The sequence below is a fragment of the Desmodus rotundus genome, chromosome 8 (assembly GCF_022682495.2).
Source record: "Desmodus rotundus isolate HL8 chromosome 8, HLdesRot8A.1, whole genome shotgun sequence".
Classification (NCBI taxonomy): Eukaryota; Metazoa; Chordata; class Mammalia; order Chiroptera; family Phyllostomidae; genus Desmodus; species Desmodus rotundus.
The window spans coordinates 11,018,921-11,041,747 of record NC_071394.1 but is presented as its reverse complement, the minus strand read 5'-3'; the positions used below and the strand labels follow the sequence as shown (position 1 = coordinate 11,041,747).

The window sequence follows — 22,827 nt, the reverse complement described above, 5'->3', positions numbered from 1 at the left end:
CTTTTCTTTTTGATGAGCCTACTTAAAGGCTTGTCAATTTTGTTTATCTTTTCAAAGAACCAGCTCCTGGATTCATTGATCCTTACAATTGTGCTTTTAGTCTCTATGTCATTTAGTTCTGCTCTGATCTTGGTTATTTCCTTCCTTCTGCTTGCTCTGGGCTGTTTTTGTTGTTGTTCCTCCAGTTCTTGTAGGCGTAGGTTTAGGTTGTTTGTTTGAACTGTTTCTAACTTCTTAAGGTAGGCCTGTATTGCTATGAACTTCCCTCTCAGGACTGCCTTTGCTGTGTCCCATAGGTTTTGGGTTGTTGTGAGTTCGTTTTCATTTGTTTCCAGGAAGTTTTTGATTTCTTCTCTAATCTCGTTCTTGACCCATTCATTGTTTAATAGCATGCTATTCAGTCTCCATGCTTTTGAGTGTTTTGGGTTTTTACCCTTGGCGTTGGTTTCTAGTTTCAGACCCTTGTGGTCAGAGAAGATGCTTGATATGATTTCAATTTTCTTGAATTTGTTGAGGCTTGCTTTGTGTCCTATCATGTGGTCTATCTTTGAAAAAGTTCCATGGACACTTGAAAAGAACGTGTATTTTGCTTCTTTGGGATGAAAAGCTCTGTATATATCAGTTAAGTCCATTTCCTCTAAGGTATTGTTAAGTGACACAATATCTTTGTTGATCTTTTGTTTGGCAGACCTGTCCATTTTTGATAGTGGGGTGTTAAAATCCCCTACTATAATTGTGTTGCTGTCAATATCTTTCTTGAAATCCTCCAATATTTTCTTTATGTATTTGGGTGCTCCTATGTTGGGTGCATATATATTTACAATGTTTATGTCTTCTTGGTGGATTCTTCCTTTGAGTATTATGAAGTGACCTTCTGGGTCTCTCTTTATGGCCCTTCTTTGGAAGTCTATTTTGTCTGATATGAGTATTGCTACCCCTGCTTTTTTTTCCTGTCCGTTTGCTTGGAAAATTTGTTTCCAGCCCTTCACTTTCAGTCTGTGTAAGTCTTTTGTCCTGAGATGGGTTTCTTGTAGGCAGCATATGTGTGGGTCATGTTTTCTTATCCATTCAGCTGTTCTATGTCTTTTGATTGGAGCATTTAATCCATTTACATTTAAGGTTATTATCGATAGGTAGTTATTCATTGCCATTATTTCCTACCTGTGTTCCTCTGTCTTTCTCTTTTCCTTCCTTTCCTTAAAGCAGTCCCTTTAGCATCTCTTGCAGAGCTGGTTTGGTGGAGCTGTATTCTTTTAGACTTCTTTTGTCTGGGAAGCTCTTTATTTGGTCTTCTATCTTGATTGAGAGCCTTGCTGGGTAAAGTAGTCTTGGTTGGAGGCCTCTGGTTCTCATTACTTGGAATATTTTTTGCCATTCTCTTCTGGCTTGGAGCGTTTCCATTGAGAAGTCAGTTGCTAACCTTATCGGGGCTCCCTTGTATGTTACTTCCTTTTTCTCCCTTGCTGCCTTTAAGATCCTCTCTTTGTCTTGGAAATTTGCCATTTTAATTATGATGTGTCTTGCAGTGGGTCTCTTTGGGTTCCTCTTGCTTGGGACTCTCTGTGTTTCCTGGATTTGGGTGACTTTTTCTCTCCTCAGATTAGGGAAATTTTCCATCATTACTTTTTCAAACAGGTTTTCTATCCCTTGCTCTTCTTCTTCTCCTTCTGGTATTCCTATTATACGGATATTGTTACGTTTCATGTTGTCCTGCATTTCCCTTATTGCCTCTTCATTCTTTCTGAGCCTCTTTTCCTTTTCTTGCTCCTTCTGGGTGTTTTTTTCTACTTTATCCTCCAGCTCACTGATCCGATCCTCTGCTTCATCAAGTCTGCTTTTAATTCCTTCTACTGTGTTCTTCAATTCAGAAATTGTATTCTTCATTTCCGCTTGGCTCTTGTTGATATTTTCTATTTCCTTTTTCATGTTGATATAGTTTGCAGTGAGTTCATTGTAGTTTCCTTGTAGTTTCTGGTAGTTCTCTTTGAGCTCAGAGAGCTCAGTGAGTTTCCTGATGACCATTGCTTTGAACTCAGTATCTGATAGTTGACTTGCCTCTTTTTCGGTTAGTATTCTTTCTGAGACTTCCTCCTTTCCTTTCATTTGGGAATTGTTTCTTTGTCTTCCCATTGTGTGTGAGGTTCTTCTTGTTGGCCTCTGCGTCTTAAATTGCTTTGTTCTGACTCCCTGGATTTATGATATAAACTTCTATGGTAGAATGCCAATGGGATTCGGTGGTGCTGTCTCCTTACTCTCCTGTGCTCACTGGTCTTGAGCTGACGTTTGTGTGTTTAACACGGTCTAACTCTAGTCTTTTCAGCACTCCAGGTTTTGTTGTCTCACCTGTGGGAAAAAGAGAAAGGGGGGGCGAAAGAAAAGAAAAAAAAAAAACACACACACACACACACAAAACAAACCAAAAGAAAGATGGGAAGGAGGGAAAAAGGAAATAGGAAAGGAGGAAAGGAAGGAAGGAGGGAAGAATAAAGAAAGATCGGAGGCAAGATAAGAAGGAATTTTAGCAAAAATTAAAACATAGAAATAGATAAAAGAAGGCAGGAAGAAGACATAAAAATGGTAAAGGATGGGAGGAAGAAGGAATGAAAAAAAAGAAAAAAAGAGAGAGGAAGAAGGAATTCAGGGGGAAAGGGAAAAAAAAGAAAAAGGATAAAAAAACAAAACAAAACAAAACAAAAAACCTTCTGTTGGCTTTAAACCGGTCAGGTTATTTCTGCTGGTGTCCTGTCTGTGCAACGGGAGGGGGTGTTTGGAAGGATTGGTTTCACTTTTCTCTCTTCCTGGGTCACACTCTTCGCTGTTTTGTAAGTGTGGTCCCTGGCAGTCAATCAGTCCGTTGATCAGCCAATCCAGCTGCTTTGGCTCATGACGCGTGCGCGCGCAGCAGGGGAATCCAGCCGCTTTGGGTCTGTGACGTTATTTTGTGCCCTGAGCGCGCAGCCGGCGGACCGATAGAGCCGCCAGGGCTTGGAACGCTGGCGCGCAGGTGGCGGATTCAGCCGCCTTGGGGTTAGGACACTCGCCAGCAGCTTTGTATTTAGAAAACAGGCACCCAGCCGGCCCTGTGCTTGGTGAGCGCGCGCAGCCCGCTGAGCCACAGGCTCTGTGCTTGGGGGCCCGATCCAGCCGCCCTGGGCTTGAGTCTCTCGGGCGGGCGGGGCCGCCCTGGGACTGAATCACGCGGCACTCGGTTCCGAGGTTTTGGGCCTGTGGGTAGAGCAGCTAGTCTCTGCTCCAAATTATCTCGGAGGTTTCAGGTGTGGGCGCCCCTCCGGGGTTTCAAGTGTGGGTCCCGTTGGCTAATCTGCTCGCGCGCGCGACCGGACCTCAGGTGAGCGTAGCAGTCCAGGGGTGGAGGGGGAGGGGCGCCAGGGGCCTCGGCTACTACCGAGAGTTCTCTAATTAGCCCCTGAGTGTCTCTATTTTCTTTTTCTTTTTGAGAAATTCCTCCTTTTCAAGCCCCCCTGGTCTAATCAAGCACCTGGCTGCTCACAGCGCAGCCTGGCCCTCTCCCAAGACTCCTGCCGCAGCCCCTGCGCCAGGGCTGGCGCTTCTGCCGCCCTTGTACCGCGCGGTCCTGGGTCCCGTGGACCTTATTGTCCTTGAGCACTCTTCTTACCGTCAGATCTTTCAGTGTCCTCTATCTTTGGTCTCTGATCTTCGTATATGCTGGAATACTGTTGGCTGTTCGCTCTGCTCCTCAGATCAGCTAGGTATTTCCCTGGCGTTGAGGGGAAGTGGACTCCGCTCCCACCTATGTTGCCGCCATCTTCCCCACCGAAATTTGGTGGTTTTAATATTCTGTCTTAAAAACATTTTTTAAATCTAAAGGTAGATAATCAGTATTTTGTCTTGGATTTTTTTGTTTCATATTGTCAGTCTTTCATTCCCTGTGTGTGCTTGGTCATAATTCAGGTTTTCCTCTGGATCTCCTACGCTGTGAAAGCCTTCTTGGTTTGGACCCTGCAACTTGCAGCAGAGTTCTAAACAAGAATTACACACTGCTCGTTTCCATGGCTCCTCTCACCAATGAGATCCGGCCTGTCAGCAGCTGCACCCCTCAGGTAAAGCGCGCGTGGATGGAGGCTGCCACCGCCATTTCATTCTTCCTTGTGGCGGCTTGAAGAAGAGCGCTAACCGTCCTATGGGGTTAATTCTCGTTGGCAGACACCATATTCAGACCACTGGCTCACAAAGCAGTTTTGTGTTTTATGCTGTTGTAAGATGTTATACTCAATTTGTGAGGCATAATTGGTACATTTTATTTGTGTATTATGCAGTGCCTTGTAACATAGGAGATTAAAATTTTCTTCTTGAATGCAGTCTCTTAAAGAGAATGTTTTCAGATGCTCTAAGAAGGGAGTCTGATTGCCTTGAGGGATAAGAGTACTTTAATTAGGAAAAATGAAATGTTTTAGAAATGGGGCTATGATACTAAATAAACTGAAAAGAAAAGATAGTACTAGAAAGGTAGAACTCTGGTTATCTTTAAAATATACTTGTGAAAATGACTTCTGGTTTTTACTTAGCAAGGACATTGTGGTTTGTACCATTTTCAGAGTAGGGATTATGTTGCTCTGTTTCAGTGTTACGTCCTGCCTGGTTTCCTAGATGCACAAGGGTCAGTGGTACAGAAGAAAGGAAGGGATTCTTGTACAAGGTTGATTTTGTTGCTTGTGCTGATCTAGTTGGCCTAGTGAGCACCCCCCCTGCCCCCCCCACATCTGTTCTCTACTCAACTGGACTGTGGTTGTAGGTTTGCCTTTACCAGCCTCTTTTTATAATTCTCCATGTGCCCCCTCCAAGCCCACCCCCTACACACTTCCTCCTATTCTTTAACACAACCTCTAGGCATAGTAGGAGTGCATGAACTGTAAATGAAGGGGAGGAGAGTCCCTTTTGGGAGAAATTGCATGTGATTAATAATAGTAATAATGAACACTTTGATACAGAGCTTACCATATACCAGGTACTGTTTTAAACTTTTTTGAATAACCTGACAACATCCGTATGGGGTAGATATTTTATTGTTTCCTTACAAAAGAGCAAAAGGAGGGCACAGAGCACTGAGGTAACCTTTTTGAAGGTGATACGGCTGAGGGGATACAGCCCAGATTCAGGCCTTGGTCGTCTGCTTCAGAGTCCATTCTCTTAATTGCAGTGATAAGACGTACTTGCTCAGTTATAGCATAAAACTGAAACTGTTTGGACAGAGCATTTAAAAGTTATTTTCATAAGGATAATAGCAGTTAACATTTATATGCACCATTAGCTGTTATTAAGACTCTACTTGGTCAACTTGTGAAATTTGGCTTCCTTAGATAAGTGTTAATGCTTTACCTTACCCGCTTTCTGATTATAGCATATTGGACCAGCTATCCCAGAAGTCAGTTCTGTCTGGTTTAAACTGTACATTTACCACATCACCGGGCAGGGACCACCATCTCTTTTACTGTCCAAAGGTACAAGACTCCGAAAACTGCCAGATATATTCCAGGTATGTTGTATGAGATTTGCTTGTTTTAATTATTTTTGAGTAAGGTAAAAATTGGTAGGCGGTTTTAGAGATAACTTTCTTAATTTTCCCCCCACATTTCTAAATGCCATTTTGTCTTTCATTCATTTCTTTCCCACAGGGCTATGATCGATTACTAATAACGTCTTGGGGCCATGACCCTGGGGTAGTTCCTACATCCAATGTGCTCACGATGTTGAATGATGCTTTAACGCATTCGGCGGTTTTGATTCAGGTACAGTTACTTTATTTGAAACAACCCATTTTGGATTTTTATTTTAAGGCTTGTAACTTGTGTATCATTCTGCTGCGCTGCAGTCGGACGTCAATGAAATGTGTAAAGCTGAGATACAGGGAGTCAGACCTGGGTTTCAGTCATGGTCTTCGGCCGTGTGCGGGTGGTAGAAGCAGCATGGACTTCCGATTCCAGCCTCACCTTTTGTAACCCATGTGGCTATTCTTTCTTCTAAAAATAGCTTTATTGATATAGTTCATATAGCATACAATTCACCAATTTTAACTGTGTAGTTATTTTTTTAGTATAATTAGTCCCCCTATTCATGTTTTCACTTTCTGTGGTTTCAGTTACCCATGGTCCACCATGGTCTGAAAATATTAAATGGAAAACTCCAGAAATAAGTAACTTACGGATTTAAATTACACGCCATTCTGAGTAGAATGTTGAAATCGCGAGCCGTCCTGCTCCGTCCCTCGTGGGGTGTGAATCACCCCAGTCCAGCGTGTCCGCACTTGTGCATGCTCCCCACCCACTAGTCACAGAGAAGCTGTCTTGGTTATGGGGGGTAGGTGCCAGGGGAGAGAGCATTCACCTAACTTTGTCACACTATATTGTTATAATTGTCCTATTTTTTTTATTAGTTATTGTCATTGATCTCTTACTGGGACTAATTTATAAACTAAACTACATCATAGGTATGTGTGTATGTATAGGAAAAAACAGTATATAAGGTCTGTCTGAAAGTATCCAGCCATTTAATGTGAAAAATAGAGGCATTTATTGAAGAAGGTACAAGATACAAGAAACATTGTACATAGGACAAGGACACCCCAGTCCCCTTCAAAGTAGGCACCTTGGGACCTCACACAGTTTTCCCAATCTCCTTCAGCTGCCCTGTCATATTTTCCTGAATCTCATTGATGGTCTGACGTCTATTCCCTTTCAAAGGTGATTTTAGTTTTGGGAGAAGCCAGAAGTTGCAGGGCGCCAAATCTGGGCTATGGTGGGAGCTGAGTCACCTGGGTGATTTGATGTTTTTCCAGGAAAACTCTGCACAAGACATGATGCATGAGTGGGCGTATTGTTGTGATGAAGCTGCCAATCACCAGCTGCCCATAGCTGTGGCCTTCTGAATCATTCAAATAGTTTCTGTGGAGGAATGTTCAAGCTTAATGCAAAATTTGATGCAGATTCATTGCTCTACTCACTCAGTCATTTTGAATGTGACGGCCACACAGTGCACATGCTCAATGACGTCTACTGCCCCCACTGACTAGTGCAGTGAAGTCGTCACATTTCATGCATGTGCATTCCAGGCTGTTCTCCTTAGCTGGCAGGCTACGTGGATGTCACACAAACTGTTCTTGGTATGTTACAATGTCTGGACTTTCTCCAGACAGGCCTTGTATATGTAGGGTTTGGTAGTATCCTTGGTTTCAGTCATCCACTGGTGGTCTTGGAACGTGTCCTCCCTGGGTGGGCAGACTGCCGTAGTCACAGAGATCTGCGGCCATCGCCGTGCTCAGTGTTAGAACATGTTCATCCCTCAGAAAGAAATCCTACTCCTTTAGTTCTTACTCCCCTGTTCTCCCAACCTCCCAACCCTCAACAATACTAATACTTGCTCTCTCTTTATAATGCCTATTCTGGGCACTTCGTTTACATGAAGTTATGTAACTTGTGGTCTTCTGTGACGGGCCTCTTTTACTTAGCAGAATGTTTTCACAGTTCGTCGTGTTTTAGCATATATCAGTACTGCATTCCTTTTTATGGCCAAATAATAAATAGTCCCTTCTATGAATATACCATGTTTTGTTTGTCCGTTTATCATTGATGGATATATGGGTTGTTTCCACCTTTTAGCTGTGATGAATACTAATACTCTCCATTGTAAACATTCATATACAAGTTTTTGTGTGGACATGTCAATTTCTTGGGTATATGGCTGTGAGTGGAAATGCTAGGTCAAATGATAACTCTGTGTTTAATTGTTTAAGGAACTTCCCGGCTGTTTTCCAAAGTGACTGCATCATTTTACATTCCCGCCAGCACTTGGCATTAACCGAGTCCTTTTACTGTAGTGGCCCCAGTGAGTGTTTAGTGCTGCCTCACTGCAGACGGTGCATGTCCTGGGCATGTTGAGTACAAGGCGTCTGTGGGACGTTCTAGTGGTAGAGATAGCTGGGTAATTGAAAATACTGTGAAATCCTAATGAGAGGTTGAACAGGAAGGATTGACTTGAGGGCCAGCATCAGGATGCAGGTGGTAGATGAAACCATGAGGGAGAGTGCGTTAGCCCCCCAGGGAAAACGTGGAGTAGGAGCAGTGGTGGGCGGTATCATAATGGAATGGGTTAGACACGGGCTCTAGTCAGACTGCCCAAGTTCCGACCTTGATTCCACCACTTACTAGTAATCTTGGGCAAGTTAGGTGACCTCCTTGAACTTTAGTGCCTTCACCTTCAAAATGGAGATGATAAAAACTTATAAGGTTGCTGAAAAGAATGAGATGGAAAATCTACATAAAATGCTTAGCCCTGTGTTTAGCACATAAGATCTCAAAAAATCTTAGCTCTGCTCGTATGGGAATATAAGTAGGGAGAGAGTTTTTTAAAGTGTTTGTTCAGGAGTTTTGCTTTTGCTAAAAAAGAGGGTTTCCTTTATTAAATTCTATGGAAAAATAATCTCACTGGAACTTAAAACATAACAAAACTAAGATTTTGATTAAAACTATGCTTTTATTATAAAAGTATTTAAATCATAAGTATATCAATGAAATAGAAGCAGGGTGACAAATATATTCAAGTTATTATATGAACAAATTAAACGAGTGATTTTTCTCTGGAACTACTATTTTTCTTTTATATCACAGTATCTTGAATTTGAAGGATGTATGATGGGTCTTCTTCAAAGGGAAAAAGTGTAGATCGCCAATGTTAACTTAAATTTTTTATTATAATGAAACTACACATAAACATAAAATTAAATTCTTTGTTTATTATCCTTGTATAACTGAAACCAAACTTAGAGGTTAAATACAAAAAAACTTTAAAACTAACAAAATTCAAATGAACGTGAATGTAATGGATGAGACTAAATTATTTGTAACATTGGAGTGAGGTGGTTATACTCAGTACTTTTTTAAATTTGATTTTTGAATTGATAGTATATTCACTTGATTCAAAAATGAAACACTATTGAAAGATGCACAGAGAAAAGTATCATGGCTCATCTAACACCATCCACCCAACTCTCACGCCCCATCTCTCTCCACATCGGATCCCCCTGTGTTAGTGCCTGCTGTACCTTCTGGAGTTCTTTACGCATGTGCGGGCACTTACACACGAGCACACTGCATGCTTTTTCCATTCAGCCGCTGGAGAGCTTTCCTTTCAGTCTTTAGAGAGCTGCTGCTTCCCTTTTTTTTGGGCAGCTGAAAATACATACATGAATTTATTTAATCAGCCCCCCATTGATGGGCATTTCATTCGCTTCCAATTGTGTATAATTATGGTATTGCAGCAAGTAATTTTGAGTACCTGTCATTCAGTGTGGCGTTTTGAGTTTCACGCTCCTAGTCATGGTATGCCAAGGGGTTATGGGGACCTTTCACCACTTTTGTTTCAGAACTAGTGCACTTGATCTCATTCAGTGTCCCTGGCTAGCACCTGATTTACCTGCTAAATTAGCCTCCTGTTTAAAATTTAGTCCATATACTCAATTTGAGACCCATTGCCTTATAGGTTCATATGTACTTGAGATTGTCTCTGCTTGCTGGAGAAAAATAGAAAATTGTCAAAAGCACTTGGATAGAGTATTAATGTGTAATATACCACCTCATGGCACAGTCTTAAGTTAGTGTTTAAATATCTATTGCTGAAAATGAAGGCTTTTTACATACTGGTCAACTTGTGTTTCTTCATGTTTAGGGACATGGTTTGCACGGGACAGGAGAGACTGTCCACATACCGTTCCCGTTTGATGACACAGAACTCCAAGGAGGTATCTCACTTCTGATTTGTGTCCATTTGACTTCTTTATTGTTAATCTTTGTCGCCAGTTCGACAAACATTTGAAGTTCTAGCGTCTTACTTACATTCTGTTTTAAAGAGTATTGGAAAAAGTAATTTTCTGTCACTTGCCTTTTCCCACAAAGAGTTAATAGAATGAGACTCACTTAGGACCTTTGAAGGAACACTATTCTGTTTTGGAGATGAAGAGAGTAAGTAGGTATCTGCCTCAATGGAAGACTAGGTTTTCTTTATGTTTAGTCTTTTAGTTTCCTTTTATTGTTGGTTTATTTAAAGCAAGTCATCGGGAAGATTTTATGCTTAGAAAATTGAGTTTTTTCCCTACAATGTTACACACGGGTTTTGTCTCAGGGGCTGTTTTAGTTACATAGAAATGGGTGCTAACAAACATCTGTAACCTGTTTCACGGCTTACAGGGCACTTGCTGGATTTCTTGTGTCAACTTTTTATTTATTTATTTATTGCTGTTAGATTTTATTTTTGCTGTTTGAGAAGATTGAGTGGGTTGCAGTTTGAGCTACATTAAGCTGGTTAGACCCAAGGGAGGAAAAGCCCTGTCCAAGGTTACCTCTTTCTAGAATTGGATGTGCAGTGTAGTATTTGATAAACATGCAGAGAATTTCTGTAAAAGTGAATTCAGTCTTTTGTCTAATGTAGAAGATACCTTTTTTCTGTTGAATACCAAGAAAACATATTCAAAAGAAAAATACTACCATTAAAACTTAACATACCTTTATATAGCACTTGTTACCTACTCCATGAAAAACTGCTATTCTATAATCTATTTTTCTGGATTTTAGAGCCATATTGCCTGGATTTCAAGAGAGCAAGGAATGGTTTGAATAATTTAACCTATGTTGATTTATATAAAAACTTACTGTTCTTTCAAAATGTTAATCACCACTGCCCCACTCCCAAAGTAGGGAAGGGCAGAAGATTTTTATAGATCTCTCTCTCCTTTTCACACGGCTAAACTGCGGGAGTCTCACGTTTGACATTAAGTGCTCTCCTTTGGCTGTTGTGAGTAAATGTGTACACAATTTAGAGAAGAAACTTTTCTCTTCCAAAAAATAGCCACTTTTCAGACATGAGTACTTGTCTGCAACTAAACTTTGCTGTTTAATCCTCTGATAGATACTTTATAAATTCTGTGGGAAAAAATAGTTGTTTACCTGAAGATGCAGAGTAATAGTAGGAACTCAAAATTTATAAAATGTCAATAACTCATTGACAGATCTCCTGCCTTGGGAGGTTACTGTGAATTATTAAAAAAGAGAAATCTTCATATTTGGGTATACAACATCTTCCTCTTTTTTGAGTTCACATATTTATAAGAACTTGAGCTAATATTTAATTTATTAGGGATATAGTTTCAAGTATATAAGCTTCATTTTCAATAAGGGTCATTTTACTTTTCTTAAATTTTTAAAAAGGATGTGTATTTAATAAATTTCTTGGTAGAAGCCCACCAAAGAAGCATTTGAGGCAGAATAGAACCACAAAGAGAAGACTAGAGGAAGACTAGAGAATTTGCCACTAGCTGGCTGTACTTGCTTACTTAGCAGGTCATTTGTTCTGATACAACAAGGGCCTCCTGAAGGCTGTGAATGTGCTACATGTGTGTAGCATCCTTTTATGTTCACAGATCCTTTTTCGTTGGAAGCAGTCTTGATAGATTGAACTATAAAAGTAGTTTAAGAGTTGTGGTCACTTACAATTTGATGTCACTCTTTGCTCCTAGAGTTTACGCGTGCCAATATGGGTGTGCATAAAGCGTTGCAGATACTAAGGAACAAAGTGGACGTGCAGCATTTTTGTGGATATATCACCATGTTGAACGCTTCGAGCCAACTTGCAAACAGAAAACTCAGTGATGCTTCTGATGAGAGAGGTTAGCCAATAGTTGGGTTCTTTGAGTTAAGGTAATTGGTATTGAGTTGATCACAATCTTAATATTTAAGAGAGACGTTTGTAGGGATGTTGAATTCTTTAATACTTAACGTTTTCTCACTGAAGTGTGAGAAAATATCCTGTGGCATCATTGAACAGGTGTCAGTTGTTCAGGTGGAGAGAATACTAAGTGCATAACTGAGGAAGTGATGTCCTGGGCCCGGGCACACAGCATGGTCATTCGATTTCAGCCCTCGGCCGTCGTATCCGTGTTTATTTTAAACTGGGTTCCTCTGTGGGGTGACGGTTTCCAAATTTTGGTCTTTTTGTAAAGATGTTTCCAAAATAGAATGAACAGCTCTTCTTTCAGCCCTTCTCTTTCTGTCAAAGGCGCCTCTGTCTCAGTACCCACCCTGTCTGTGTGTTGTCCTTCTCCTTTCCGGCTCTGTCCACTTGTTGCCTAGTTCTGGGAGACAGGCTTTAGAAGGGTCTCTCACACCCGCTTCTCCCGTCTCTCCGTTCCAGTTCTCCACAGCTCCATCTGTTCCGCGCCCTGGCTCTGTAAGCAGTCTGTCTGCTCAGTCTCCCCAGCCTCCTCCTCCTGCTTTCCATCTCCAGTGTCTCCTGCACATTGATGATGGCCACTTTTCCTTAGAGACATTTTTCTTTTTGACTTAAAGTTTTATCTTCCCTTCACCTTTTCATGCTTACTCATTGTTTCTGCTCTGGCATAATTTTAGCTTGTATGTGACTGTGGTTGCCAGGGTGCCAGCTCTGATCCATGAGTCTAGCAAACCCCCCAGTTCAGCTGTCTCTCATCATTGTCTCTGTTTCTTGCGCCTCTTAGTTTGAATTCCTGAGAAGTATTGCTAGCCATCCAGTGGATTGGATTGGCTCCCTTTGAGCTAGGCATTCATTCCTGGTCCACTTACCTTTGGTCAGAGAATTTGGATAACTTTCTATTTTTTAATAACATAACAGGTTTTCGTATTTCTTGTTGTGCAGTAGGTAATTTCAACAGCTGACTGCCAAGTGTCACAGGGGCCTTTTCCAGAGAAGTTGGCTATGTGTTAGGCAGGCATTGCAAAGCTTGTCTGCTCCAGCTGCTGTGTTTTATCTCGTTCCTTCCACAGACATCTGTGGAATATCTGTGTGGATGCTGGAGACATTTAAATTTGTAAGACCTAGGGAGTAATACCCTGGAAAGGGAGACAAGCAAGGGAATCTGCCTACCGGGCAGTGTTACAAGACTGTGACAGGGTCTGTCTTAGCTCACAGCACTACGTAGGACAGAGAAGGCACATCGCAGCCCAGCAGGGCTGTCAGAGCAGGCCTCTCAGAGAGTGTGAAGTCTCAACTGAATTTTGAAAACCGAGGCGTTACCTACACAAAAGATGGTTGTCGTTTATTTGGAGGAGAGCAGCCTTTCAGGTAGAGGAAATCAGGGACTAGAGCCCCTTTTGTTGGCCCAAAGAAAGGGCAGCAGCTGAAGATGAGAGTGGAGAATGGGTGAGATCTAGGAGCATCTTATGTGCTGAAAGATATGGGAAGTCAGAAGGAATTTTGAAGAGGAATGGTGTGATCGGACTGCATATCTCCATGGGGATAGAGATGGCTTCAGTAATGATCCATCTGAAAGTCTGAACCTCTCCTCTGCCTTTTGAATCCTTGTTTCTTTAGGCTGGGCTTTGACAGCCTCGGCACTGTTTCTGTTTTGCGCTGTGTTGTGGAGGCCGCCCTGTGCATTGTGGCATGTAGCATCCCTGTTCCCATTCATGACAAGCGGACCTGTCTCCAAACATTGCCTAATGCCTCTTGGGGGACAAAACTGCCCCCCAGTTGAGAACCACTGCTTTAAAGCTCAGGACTGTTTATTGTTTCCCATTGCCATTTCCATTGCCTGAATCCTCTTTTATGTTGGAACTGATTTATTGACAACTTAAACCAACTACCAGGATTGTAATGTTGTGCCTGTCCTCCAATTATAAGGTGAACCTGACTTGGCTTCTGGCTCGGATGTGAATGGGAGCACAGAGTCTTTTGAAATGGTCATTGAGGAAGCAACTTTAGATTCAGCTACTAAACAAAACTCTGGTAAGGTTTTAAAAATTATTTGCAATCTTAGACTAATTTCTAAGGTTTAACTCTTTTGTTAAGTCATTTGTTTGCTGTTATTATCCATAATGGACCTTTTAGTAAGAATTTTCTAGGAACCACTTTTATGTATGTGTTTCATTTTGCCTGAAGTTTCATTTTTCCTGGTAAAATTTTGATTAATTCCTCTCGTCTTGTGGCTGTCTTGCAATTTGGGTAAAAGACCACTCTGAGCATCTGATGAAAACAGTGCCCTCCCCTCAGAAGCACGTGCGTACTCAGAAACATCTTCGTCTGCTTCAGAGATTCACTGCCAGCCCCCACCCACCCGAGTTCGCCCCCCGCTAATTAATCATTGGTGCGTGGGGGGATTCAGTGAAAATCCATGGACTTTGGTTAAGAAACCCTGGCCAGTCATGATATGTAAATATAGATATGATTAATAAGTTTATATGTCTTTCGTAGTTGCCACAATAGAAGCAGATTGGGTTCCTCTCGAGCTGTGCTTTGGAATTCCACTGTTTAGTTCTGAATTAAACCGGAAAGTTTGTAGAAAAATTGCTACCCATGGCCTTTGCAGGAAAGAGAGGTGAGGGTTCATATTCATTGTCATATTTTCATCTATGAGACTTTGAAGTCAGCAACAGTTGCAACATCTTCTTTTACTTCACACATGGACGTAGTAACTGCCTGTATACATATGTCGATTGAATAATGGTTGCTAGTTTGAGGGTTTTGCTATATTTTCAAAATTAAACTTTGGCACCTCAGAAATTAGTTACTTGGAAACATTTTGGGCATGTTTTGGTTAATTATAATTATATTTACTGAGTTACCCAGGTTGGGTGAGGGGATGGTGAGCTGGGAATGCTTATATGAGAGTGTGAACCTAGTTTTTTAAAATATATAAATGTCTGTGGAGAATTTTGGGGGGAGTTCTCTTGCTCTTAACATACCCACTCAGGTTATGTTCATAGTGATTATGTCTTGTGGTAGAATTATGGCTGATTTTTGAAATTTTCTTCAATTATTACCTATTTACATATTTGAAAAATATTTAATTTCTTGGGTTGATGTTATGTTAAATATGTTAGACTTCATAATTGCTATTTTTCAAAGTACATGCATTTTTAATTCAAAAGGTTTAAATTAACATATTTGCTAACAGTTTAAGCTTTTTCAGCAATAAATTTTAATTTTGGTTATATATGATGTTTTATTTCAAAATGGTCTTTACTTACTGTTATGCCTTAATATTAAGAGGAGGAGAAATTTCATTGACGAGAACCATTGAAATTGTTTCTTTAAAATTTTAATGTGGTTAATCATGATGTGTGTGCATATATAAAAGCATTTAAATTACTAAAATTAAACTCTCGTTGGATATTAGTCCTCGTCCTTACATTTGTTCTAAACTCCCTCCACCCTTTTTTTCAGCCTTCAGAACCTCTTACATTCCAGTAGGAAACTCGCTCTGCACGTCCTTAACTTTGTTCACTCATTCCAGGTAACAACCACCTACAGGTCTAAGCGGAGTTTGTGTAGAGCTTTTTATGCAAAACACCCCATGTCTGTTTTGAGTCTTCACAGCAGTAAGACATGAAATAAGCATTAGTTTATGAATGAAGACACTGAGATTCAGGACGCTAACCGACTTGCACCTGGTTTCACTGGCCAGGTCTGGAAGGCCTGAGCTTGAACTCTGTTCTGTGCCGGAGCTTCATTCAGCACAAGTGTGCTGGGCGTCTGCTACAGGCCGGGCATCATACGAGGTGCTGGTTCACGAGTCTGGCCCCCTTAATGACTGCAGTGAGTCTTCACTGTCTGTGGTGGAAGCCAGTGCTCCAGACCTTCGTGCCCTGTGTCCCCCTCACCCCCAGCCCACCTCTCCCCCTCAAGGGAAAGACTAGACTTGATTTGTAGATAAACTTCTAGGGTGGAATATTTCTGTTCAGAATATCTGATCCAACATTATGAAATCACGCTTTGGAGTTTGTTTCAATTATTTCAATAAATACTTGCATCTACGCTATGCCAGACCCTTTAGCAGGTGCTGGGGAAACAGTGATGTCTGCGACGCTAATGGAGCTTATAGTGTTGTATGAGACACTATAAAGTAAATACTGAAATACGTGAATGATTACAGATTTCAGTAAGTACTTTGAAGGAGCCAGACTCCTTCCAATCTGATGGAATCCAAAGGTAGACCTATTTTAAATAGGTAGAGACGATATATAATCTGTATTCTAGGCAGAGCTCAGCAGGTACAAAGGTCCTGTGTCAGGAAAGCACTGGGTGTGTAAGAAGGCAGAAGCCTCATGAAAGCAGGTAGTGGCCAGAGGGGGAGGGGAGGGCCTTCCAGAGTATATTAAAGAATTTGGAGTTTATGCTGCATGCAAAGGGAACTATTAAAGAATTTTAAACAGGGGATGAGGTTACTTCTCATTAGTTTTAAAAAATTAGTTGATGTTTAGAGAATAGATTAAAAATGAACAAGCAGAGAAGTAGGATCAGTTTGGAGACTACTGTAATAGTCCAAGTGAGACATGTTGGTAAACTGAGCACCCTTTTTCATTAAAACAAAACAAACAATGTTGCATGTATCCACAAGAAAGTTTGTTTATTACACATATATACTGTTACACCAATAAGTTATGTGTATAATAGAACAGACAGAAACAGAAATTTTTAAAGGGTGCAGTAAATAGATACAAGCTTTTAAAATTTTTGTAGCACCACGCCACTTTGGAGGGAGTACCCCACTTCGGGGAGCCCTGGCCTAGACTGTGGTGGTGGCCGTGGTGAGTACGTAAGGTAAACTGATTCAGGATCCCTGTTGGCAGTGCGTTGACAGACCCTGGTGGTTAGTTAAAGGTGAGGAACAGGTTGAGTTTGTGGCAACAAGGAGAAAAATGAGTGAGTCTCGTATTTCTGACTAGCTTGATGCGGGGAGTGGGCAGGCTGGGGAGGCACAGGTGGAGGATTTGAGTGTTCTGTTAGGGACATGGTAAGTATGGCATGTGTGTGCCACATCCACGAGCAAATGTCAGGTGTGTGTTTGAGCCTGGAGTTCTGGGGAGAAGGCTATGCTGAACACGTGAGTTCGAGAACCCTGGGAGCGGAGGGGTTGGTTCGGTGCCTAGTGCTGTGTGAGGGTTTTTAGAGATTGTCTAAGAACTAACTGTTTTAATGCCATAGTCTCATAGCCTGCTATTTCTGTCCATATCGAAGCACTTACCGTGGTCTAACTTGTATTAGTCATTTCTGCATGTGTTCATACCTGTCAGTAGTTATTTTGGTTTTGTGAGGTAGGTCTTTGCCATCTCCGTTAGGGCTCTGCATTCCGTAAACACTCCTCGGGTAGCCGGGGTCTGTTTTTCTCATTAGCTGTGCTAAGTGGTTCGGTCAAGTGTTGAGCAGACTCTCTCTCTTGTTTCTTGATCTGTTAGGAAGGTGCTTCAACGCTGGACATTCACGCGGAGGCCAGCCTCCCGAATGTGCTCTCCCAGTCATCCTACGCCGATTCGGGAGTTCCACTTCCCGCAAAGAACTTAATATTTAAAGATGGCACCTTATCAGAATGGAGCGGACGGCCACCTTCCTCACCTCGTGTTGCTGGTCTCCATTTGCAGTGATTTGGTCGCACCGTTTGTCGCTCCCACTTTCTGCCTTTTTTCTTTCCCGACGTTAGCTTCGTAGTGCCAGCCGCCGAAAAGCGCCCTGTGCCGCGGTGCGCTTCCTGCTTACGTGGTGTCCGTTCGGGGGACGCGGTCCTGCTCTCCGAGGTTTTCCTCCTCGCACCTCCTGGGGCAACGAAAACCTTTTCAGCAGCCTGCACTGTATTTTTTACCTGAGACAATCGACATTTCTTTTATAAAACTGAGGATATACTTTATAGGCTTTATGATGACTGTTACGTTTATAAGCAGTCACTATGAATATTGCAACGGTAATTTTATATGTTAGTTTATCAAACATAATCTTGTTTAATTTTATATTTTGTTACCTACTCTTTAGGGGATCATGGGAAGAGGTGGAACTCTTCCTTTTCAAAGGCTTCATGGTACTTAAAGTAGCAAAACTATAAAACTGAACAGCTGACCTTGAGCGATGACGCGATGGGTCACTAAGGGTTCCTGTGGCTGTCTGTAAATTGTGGGTACAGTGGACTTTGTTGAAGGTGTGTAAAGCAGCACAGTCGTGTACGACCCAACCTTGATTTATAAGGACTTAACTCTGGCTCCACGCTGCATCTCATGAGAAGCTTTGGAAAACATTCTATTTTTAAACAATGTTTATATGTGGACTTCTGTCGTCACTCACTTTGGGCTTTATATTTTGATAGAGTCTTTCTGGGTAAATAGAATTTATTTTCCATTCTTGTAGCTGTGGCTGCTGCACATTTTCACTGTGATTTATTTTTTGTTTAGTTAATTTTACCAATGAATGGGTATGAAATTGAATTTGATGGTCTCTAATTGGTTAGAGACCATCCAACTATGATTCTTTTGAACTATGTCTTCTGATCAAACTGCTTTAGTGAAAAGCCTACTTCGAAGACATATTCTTAGGCAATTTGGATCTTAGATTTATGTGAATAGTTTGGGAGAAATGATAAAGAAAAAATGAGTAATTTCAAAATGTTTCTGGAATTATTGATTCTTTTAGTGTCTCAAATGTTAATTAGAATAATTGGAATCACTTTTTAGATTTTTCAAGTTACCTTGGGAAGTGTGTGCAGTGTTGCAGATTAGTTTAGCTATTCTCATAGGATAATGGTTTGCTAGTTTAAAACTGTAACCAATCTAACTGGTCAAACAACTTATATCTAAAACACTTAAAGCATTAGAAAATTTGGGAATGTTCAACCTAAACATTTTTTGCTGATAGTTTTTGATATTTATAGAGCCAATATTTGTGGATTTTAACATACTTCTGGAAATATATGCCTTTTAAGGACATATTAACGTAGCCGTGCGTTCAGTGTCATGGCCCCCTGTGGAGCTGGGTGCTCCGGAGCAGGTTAGCTGGGGCACAGGCAGTGCTGTGTTTGAGGTGAATGCAGTTAACGCTTAGTTTTCTACTTTCTCTTATATGTGGTAGAAACCAGAGTATGTTATAAATGTCTATCTATAAAAGGAAGAATACCTACTAATATTAAAATAGTTTCTATGACTGTGAATTACTCATTTATTTTTCCAATAATTGACATTGTACATTCCTAGTGCTGTTAGGTATGTATGTGACTGTCAGCTGGAAGCTGTATTTTATTTGATCAGGGCTCTTTAATCTCATATTCATTTGCTTTGTTTGAATTAACTAGTCATTTTCTTTATTCCTGCATTACGGATCTCAGCTTCCTTTAGTGACATATACACTAATGATGAGCCAGACATTTGTAGTTGTTGGCCGTGAACCCAGTTACTGGTGAATTGTAAACTTCAATGTGGATGTGATTTGCTGCTGCATTGTCCTTGAGAGATGACGGAGGAAGAAAGTAGAACCTAGTAACGATCATGGAATTTAGGGAAAGTATTGACAAAGTGCGCGGCCTGCTCTGGTCTCTCCTGTGGATGAAGAGAGCTCCTGAGTCTCAGCTGAGGACCCCTCACGATTGAGGGGGTCAGTCTGCATTTGTAGGCTCGTGGCAAGATCCGAAGGCTGCTTTGTGCTCTGTTTGTGAATTTGGCTTTGTTTCTTTCATACGTCAACTCATGTAAAGGTGCATCCCTTAAATCTTAAGTGTTGATCCATTTCAACAAAAAAGTAAATTTAAAACATAGCCTTTATTATTTGCCAAAGATGATTTGTGAAATAATTTTTATCTAATTTTTCTGCAAATGTTTAGTTTCATTAGCTCTTGGTACCTCCCATTTCTTTTCCCCCTTAATGTAGCTTAAACCATAGAAAACATTCCTTAAAAACCAAGAGAAAAAAAGATATGAAAAAGGACATGGATTAGAATTTAGTGTAATACAACTTCACCTCTCACGTGGGCCTAAAGAACTGCAACTTCATGTCATTAAAAAAAAATTATCATCTGGTTTCCTTGATTTCTTTCTCCTTAAATATGTAATCAGATGATTTTGTATTTTTTCAAGTATTAGTTTCTTTTATTTGATGTTTCACTTTTCTCTGCCATTCATCTTCCTCTTTTATGTTCAGTGTTTCAAATACATTTGTATTTAAAGACGTCAAAGTACCAAAACTGTAACTACATACAGTGGATTGTTTCCTGGTATGATGTTAATATTATACAATGAAATGTATAAAGTGTTGTCAATTTGATTATTGACTCATAATATGTTTACAAATAAACTGTGGTGTTGATCAAGTTATTGAATGTGTATAATCTTCTGCAAGTTCCTTTCTTAATTTTAAGTACACCATGCTGTGCAGTCGAGAGATGTTCCCTGAGCCTCCCAGCATGTTAACACCTTATGTGAGCAGTGGCACATCTGTCAAAACTCAGAAATTAACACTGATGCAACACTGTTTACTGAACTACAGGCTTGATTTGGTTTTCACTTGTTTTTCCACTAATGTTCTCCTGTTCCGGGATCCAGTCCAGGATACCATGTTGCGTTTATTTAGTCACTGGTGCCTCTTAGTCTCCTCCAATTTGTGACAGTTTCTCCGTCTTCCATGACCTTGACACTGTGAAGGGTACTGCTTGGTTATTTTGTAGGATGTCCCTCCATGTGGGCTTGTCTGATGTTTTCTTGTGATTACATTTGAGGTGATGCTCTCTGCAAGGAAGAATAGCCCCGAGGTGTGGTGTGTGTGCCCTTCCCCACGGTAGCACGTCATGGGGCTCATCTCGGGCTATGTGATGTCAACGGGCATTGCTGGTGGTGCTACTCCTCAGGAATTTAGATTTTTTCTTGAAAGTTTGTTTCTCCTATTTGAGCATTTATTTATATTAGTTTGTGATCCTGGCTGTTTATTTTAGACTTTAGGTTAAAATCCAATATTATTGTTATTTTGTTGTGCAAATTGTTTTAGCTTTGGTTATTGTAAACACTTTTTGATCCTCTCCTGATTTCTTTCAACATGCCCTCATCTGTTGTGTTTAAGACCATTATTATTACTTTGTAGCACTTCAAGTATTATCTGGCCATCCACCCAGGAACGAGCTATTTCTTCCAGAAGCCCTGGTTCCTTTTATTGGGGAATGGTATTTAGAAACCAGAATCTGGGCATTGGGTGTGCTGGTTGCTACTGCTTTTACTCCTCTTCAGTGAAATGAACTGAGAGATGTAAATGTGTATACTAACCAATATGTAGGTACATCTCTATATTATTTCTAGATCGATCGATCTATCTAAAGTTAAACTGACTCTCATCCAGCACCACAAGGCTCATTCTAGTTTGCCTCTTTGCTTGTTTGTAACCTCATTCTTTCTCTGACAGAAACCTGGCTCCTTGTAGCTGCAACTTGTTTGCTTATTTGTTCAGCCCTGGAATACTTATAAATTGGCTTCGGAATAGTTAAGTGCCCCTGTGATAAAGTGACTAACTAGAGTGCAGTGTTTAAGTATATTTTTGTATCTTTAGCCCTATACTATCTACCCCAAATACTTTTCCAAGTAACTTAGTTCAGCTTCTTTTATTCCCCACTCCCTTCCTTGAGGTTATGTGACACATTTGCAAAACATTCATTTGTCAAACTCTGCTTTCCATCTGTGATCTCGTGACATCCAGTTGATTTTTTCACACAGCAAAATTCACTCTGGGCTTTGACTAATGCATAGTTATGTGCCCACCATGTCAGTACGCTGCAGAACTGTTCCATCCCCCTCAACATTTCCCTTTGTACTCAGCTCCCCACCCCTGGCAACTGTAAATACCCAGGAGTGAGTGGGGTTGCTGAGTCTTTTGGTAGGGGTATATTGTACAAGGAACCGCCAAACTGTCTTCCAAAACGACTGCCGTTTCGCATTCCCACCAGCACTGAACGAGAGTTCCTGTTGCAGTGGTATCATGTGGCTGGAATATTCCTGTCTGCAATGAAAATGATTTTGACCATTTTTCCACATGCTTATTTGCCATCCATATACCTTCTTTCGTACAATCTCTGTTCAGATTTGTTGCCTCTATAGGAAAACAATGCGTTTTATTGTTGAGTTTTAAGAGTTCAGTATAGGTTCTGCCCTGGATGATGTAGGTCACTTGGTTGGGGCATCGTCCGGTAAACCAAAACATCGCGGGTTCCATTCCCACTCAGGGCACATGCCTAGGTTGTGGATTTGGTCCCTTGGTTGGGGGGTGTACAAGAGGTCCCTGTTCAGGGCATGTATGAGAGGCAACTGATTGATGTTTCTCCTCTCTCTTCCTTCCCCTCTCTCAAAAAAATTAATAAGCATGTCCTTAGGTAAGTATTTTTTAAAAAGTTCAGTATAGCTTCTGAATACAAGATCTTTATCGTATATGTGTTTTGCAGATTTTTTTTCTCCCAGAACAAAAGATTTTAATTTTAATGAAGTTTCGTTTATTAGTTTTCTTCTCGAACGAATTGTGCTTTTGATGCTGTGGTCTAAAAGTGCATCACCGAACCCGGGGTCATGCAGATTCTCCCTGTTTTCATCTGAAAGTGTTAGTTTTATGTTTAGGTCTTTCATCCATTTTGAGCTTATTTTAATACATGTTATGAGATACGTGTCCAGGTTTGTTTTTGCATGTGGACATCCAGCTGATAAAGCACCTTTCTGGAAAAAGCTGAACTTTCTTCATTGGATTGCCAGTGCACTTTTACCAAAAATCCCCTGATGACAGAGTAGATGGGAGGTTGCCTGAGGCGGAAGCAAGGAGTGACTCCAGTGGCCACAAAGCATGTTTTAGAAATGTTCCAAAATTGGACTGTGGTGATGATTGTACAACTCTTCAGTTTAAAATATATATATATTGATTGTATACTTAAATTTATCCTGTGTAAATTATACTTCAATAAAGCTGTTTTAAAAACTCAGTTGACAGTATTCGTATGGGTCTGTTTCTGGGCTCTCTGTTCCATTGATTAATGTGTCCTAATACCCAACTGAA

General features: G+C 40.8%; 1 protein-coding gene across 3 annotated transcripts in view; it reads left to right on the top strand.

Annotated features, from left to right (window-relative positions):
- FAM91A1 (family with sequence similarity 91 member A1) overlaps window positions 1-20,123 on the top strand; it is a 61,646-nt gene extending 41,523 nt beyond the window's left edge. For 2 of the 3 annotated variants that reach the window (XM_071222213.1, XM_024572114.3), the window contains exons 16-24: window positions 3,934-4,082; window positions 5,381-5,515; window positions 5,655-5,768; window positions 9,700-9,772; window positions 11,543-11,692; window positions 13,681-13,785; window positions 14,251-14,374; window positions 15,223-15,292; window positions 17,235-20,123. In XM_071222213.1, coding sequence (XP_071078314.1) covers window positions 3,934-4,082; window positions 5,381-5,515; window positions 5,655-5,768; window positions 9,700-9,772; window positions 11,543-11,692; window positions 13,681-13,785; window positions 14,251-14,374; window positions 15,223-15,292; window positions 17,235-17,420 — 1,106 coding nt within the window. In that variant the 3' untranslated portion in view covers window positions 17,421-20,123. The remainder of the gene's footprint in view (window positions 1-3,933; window positions 4,083-5,380; window positions 5,516-5,654; window positions 5,769-9,699; window positions 9,773-11,542; window positions 11,693-13,680; window positions 13,786-14,250; window positions 14,375-15,222; window positions 15,293-17,234) is intronic. The other variant, XM_024572115.4, reaches the window with a different exon arrangement.
- Window positions 20,124-22,827: the final 2,704 nt, after the last annotated feature.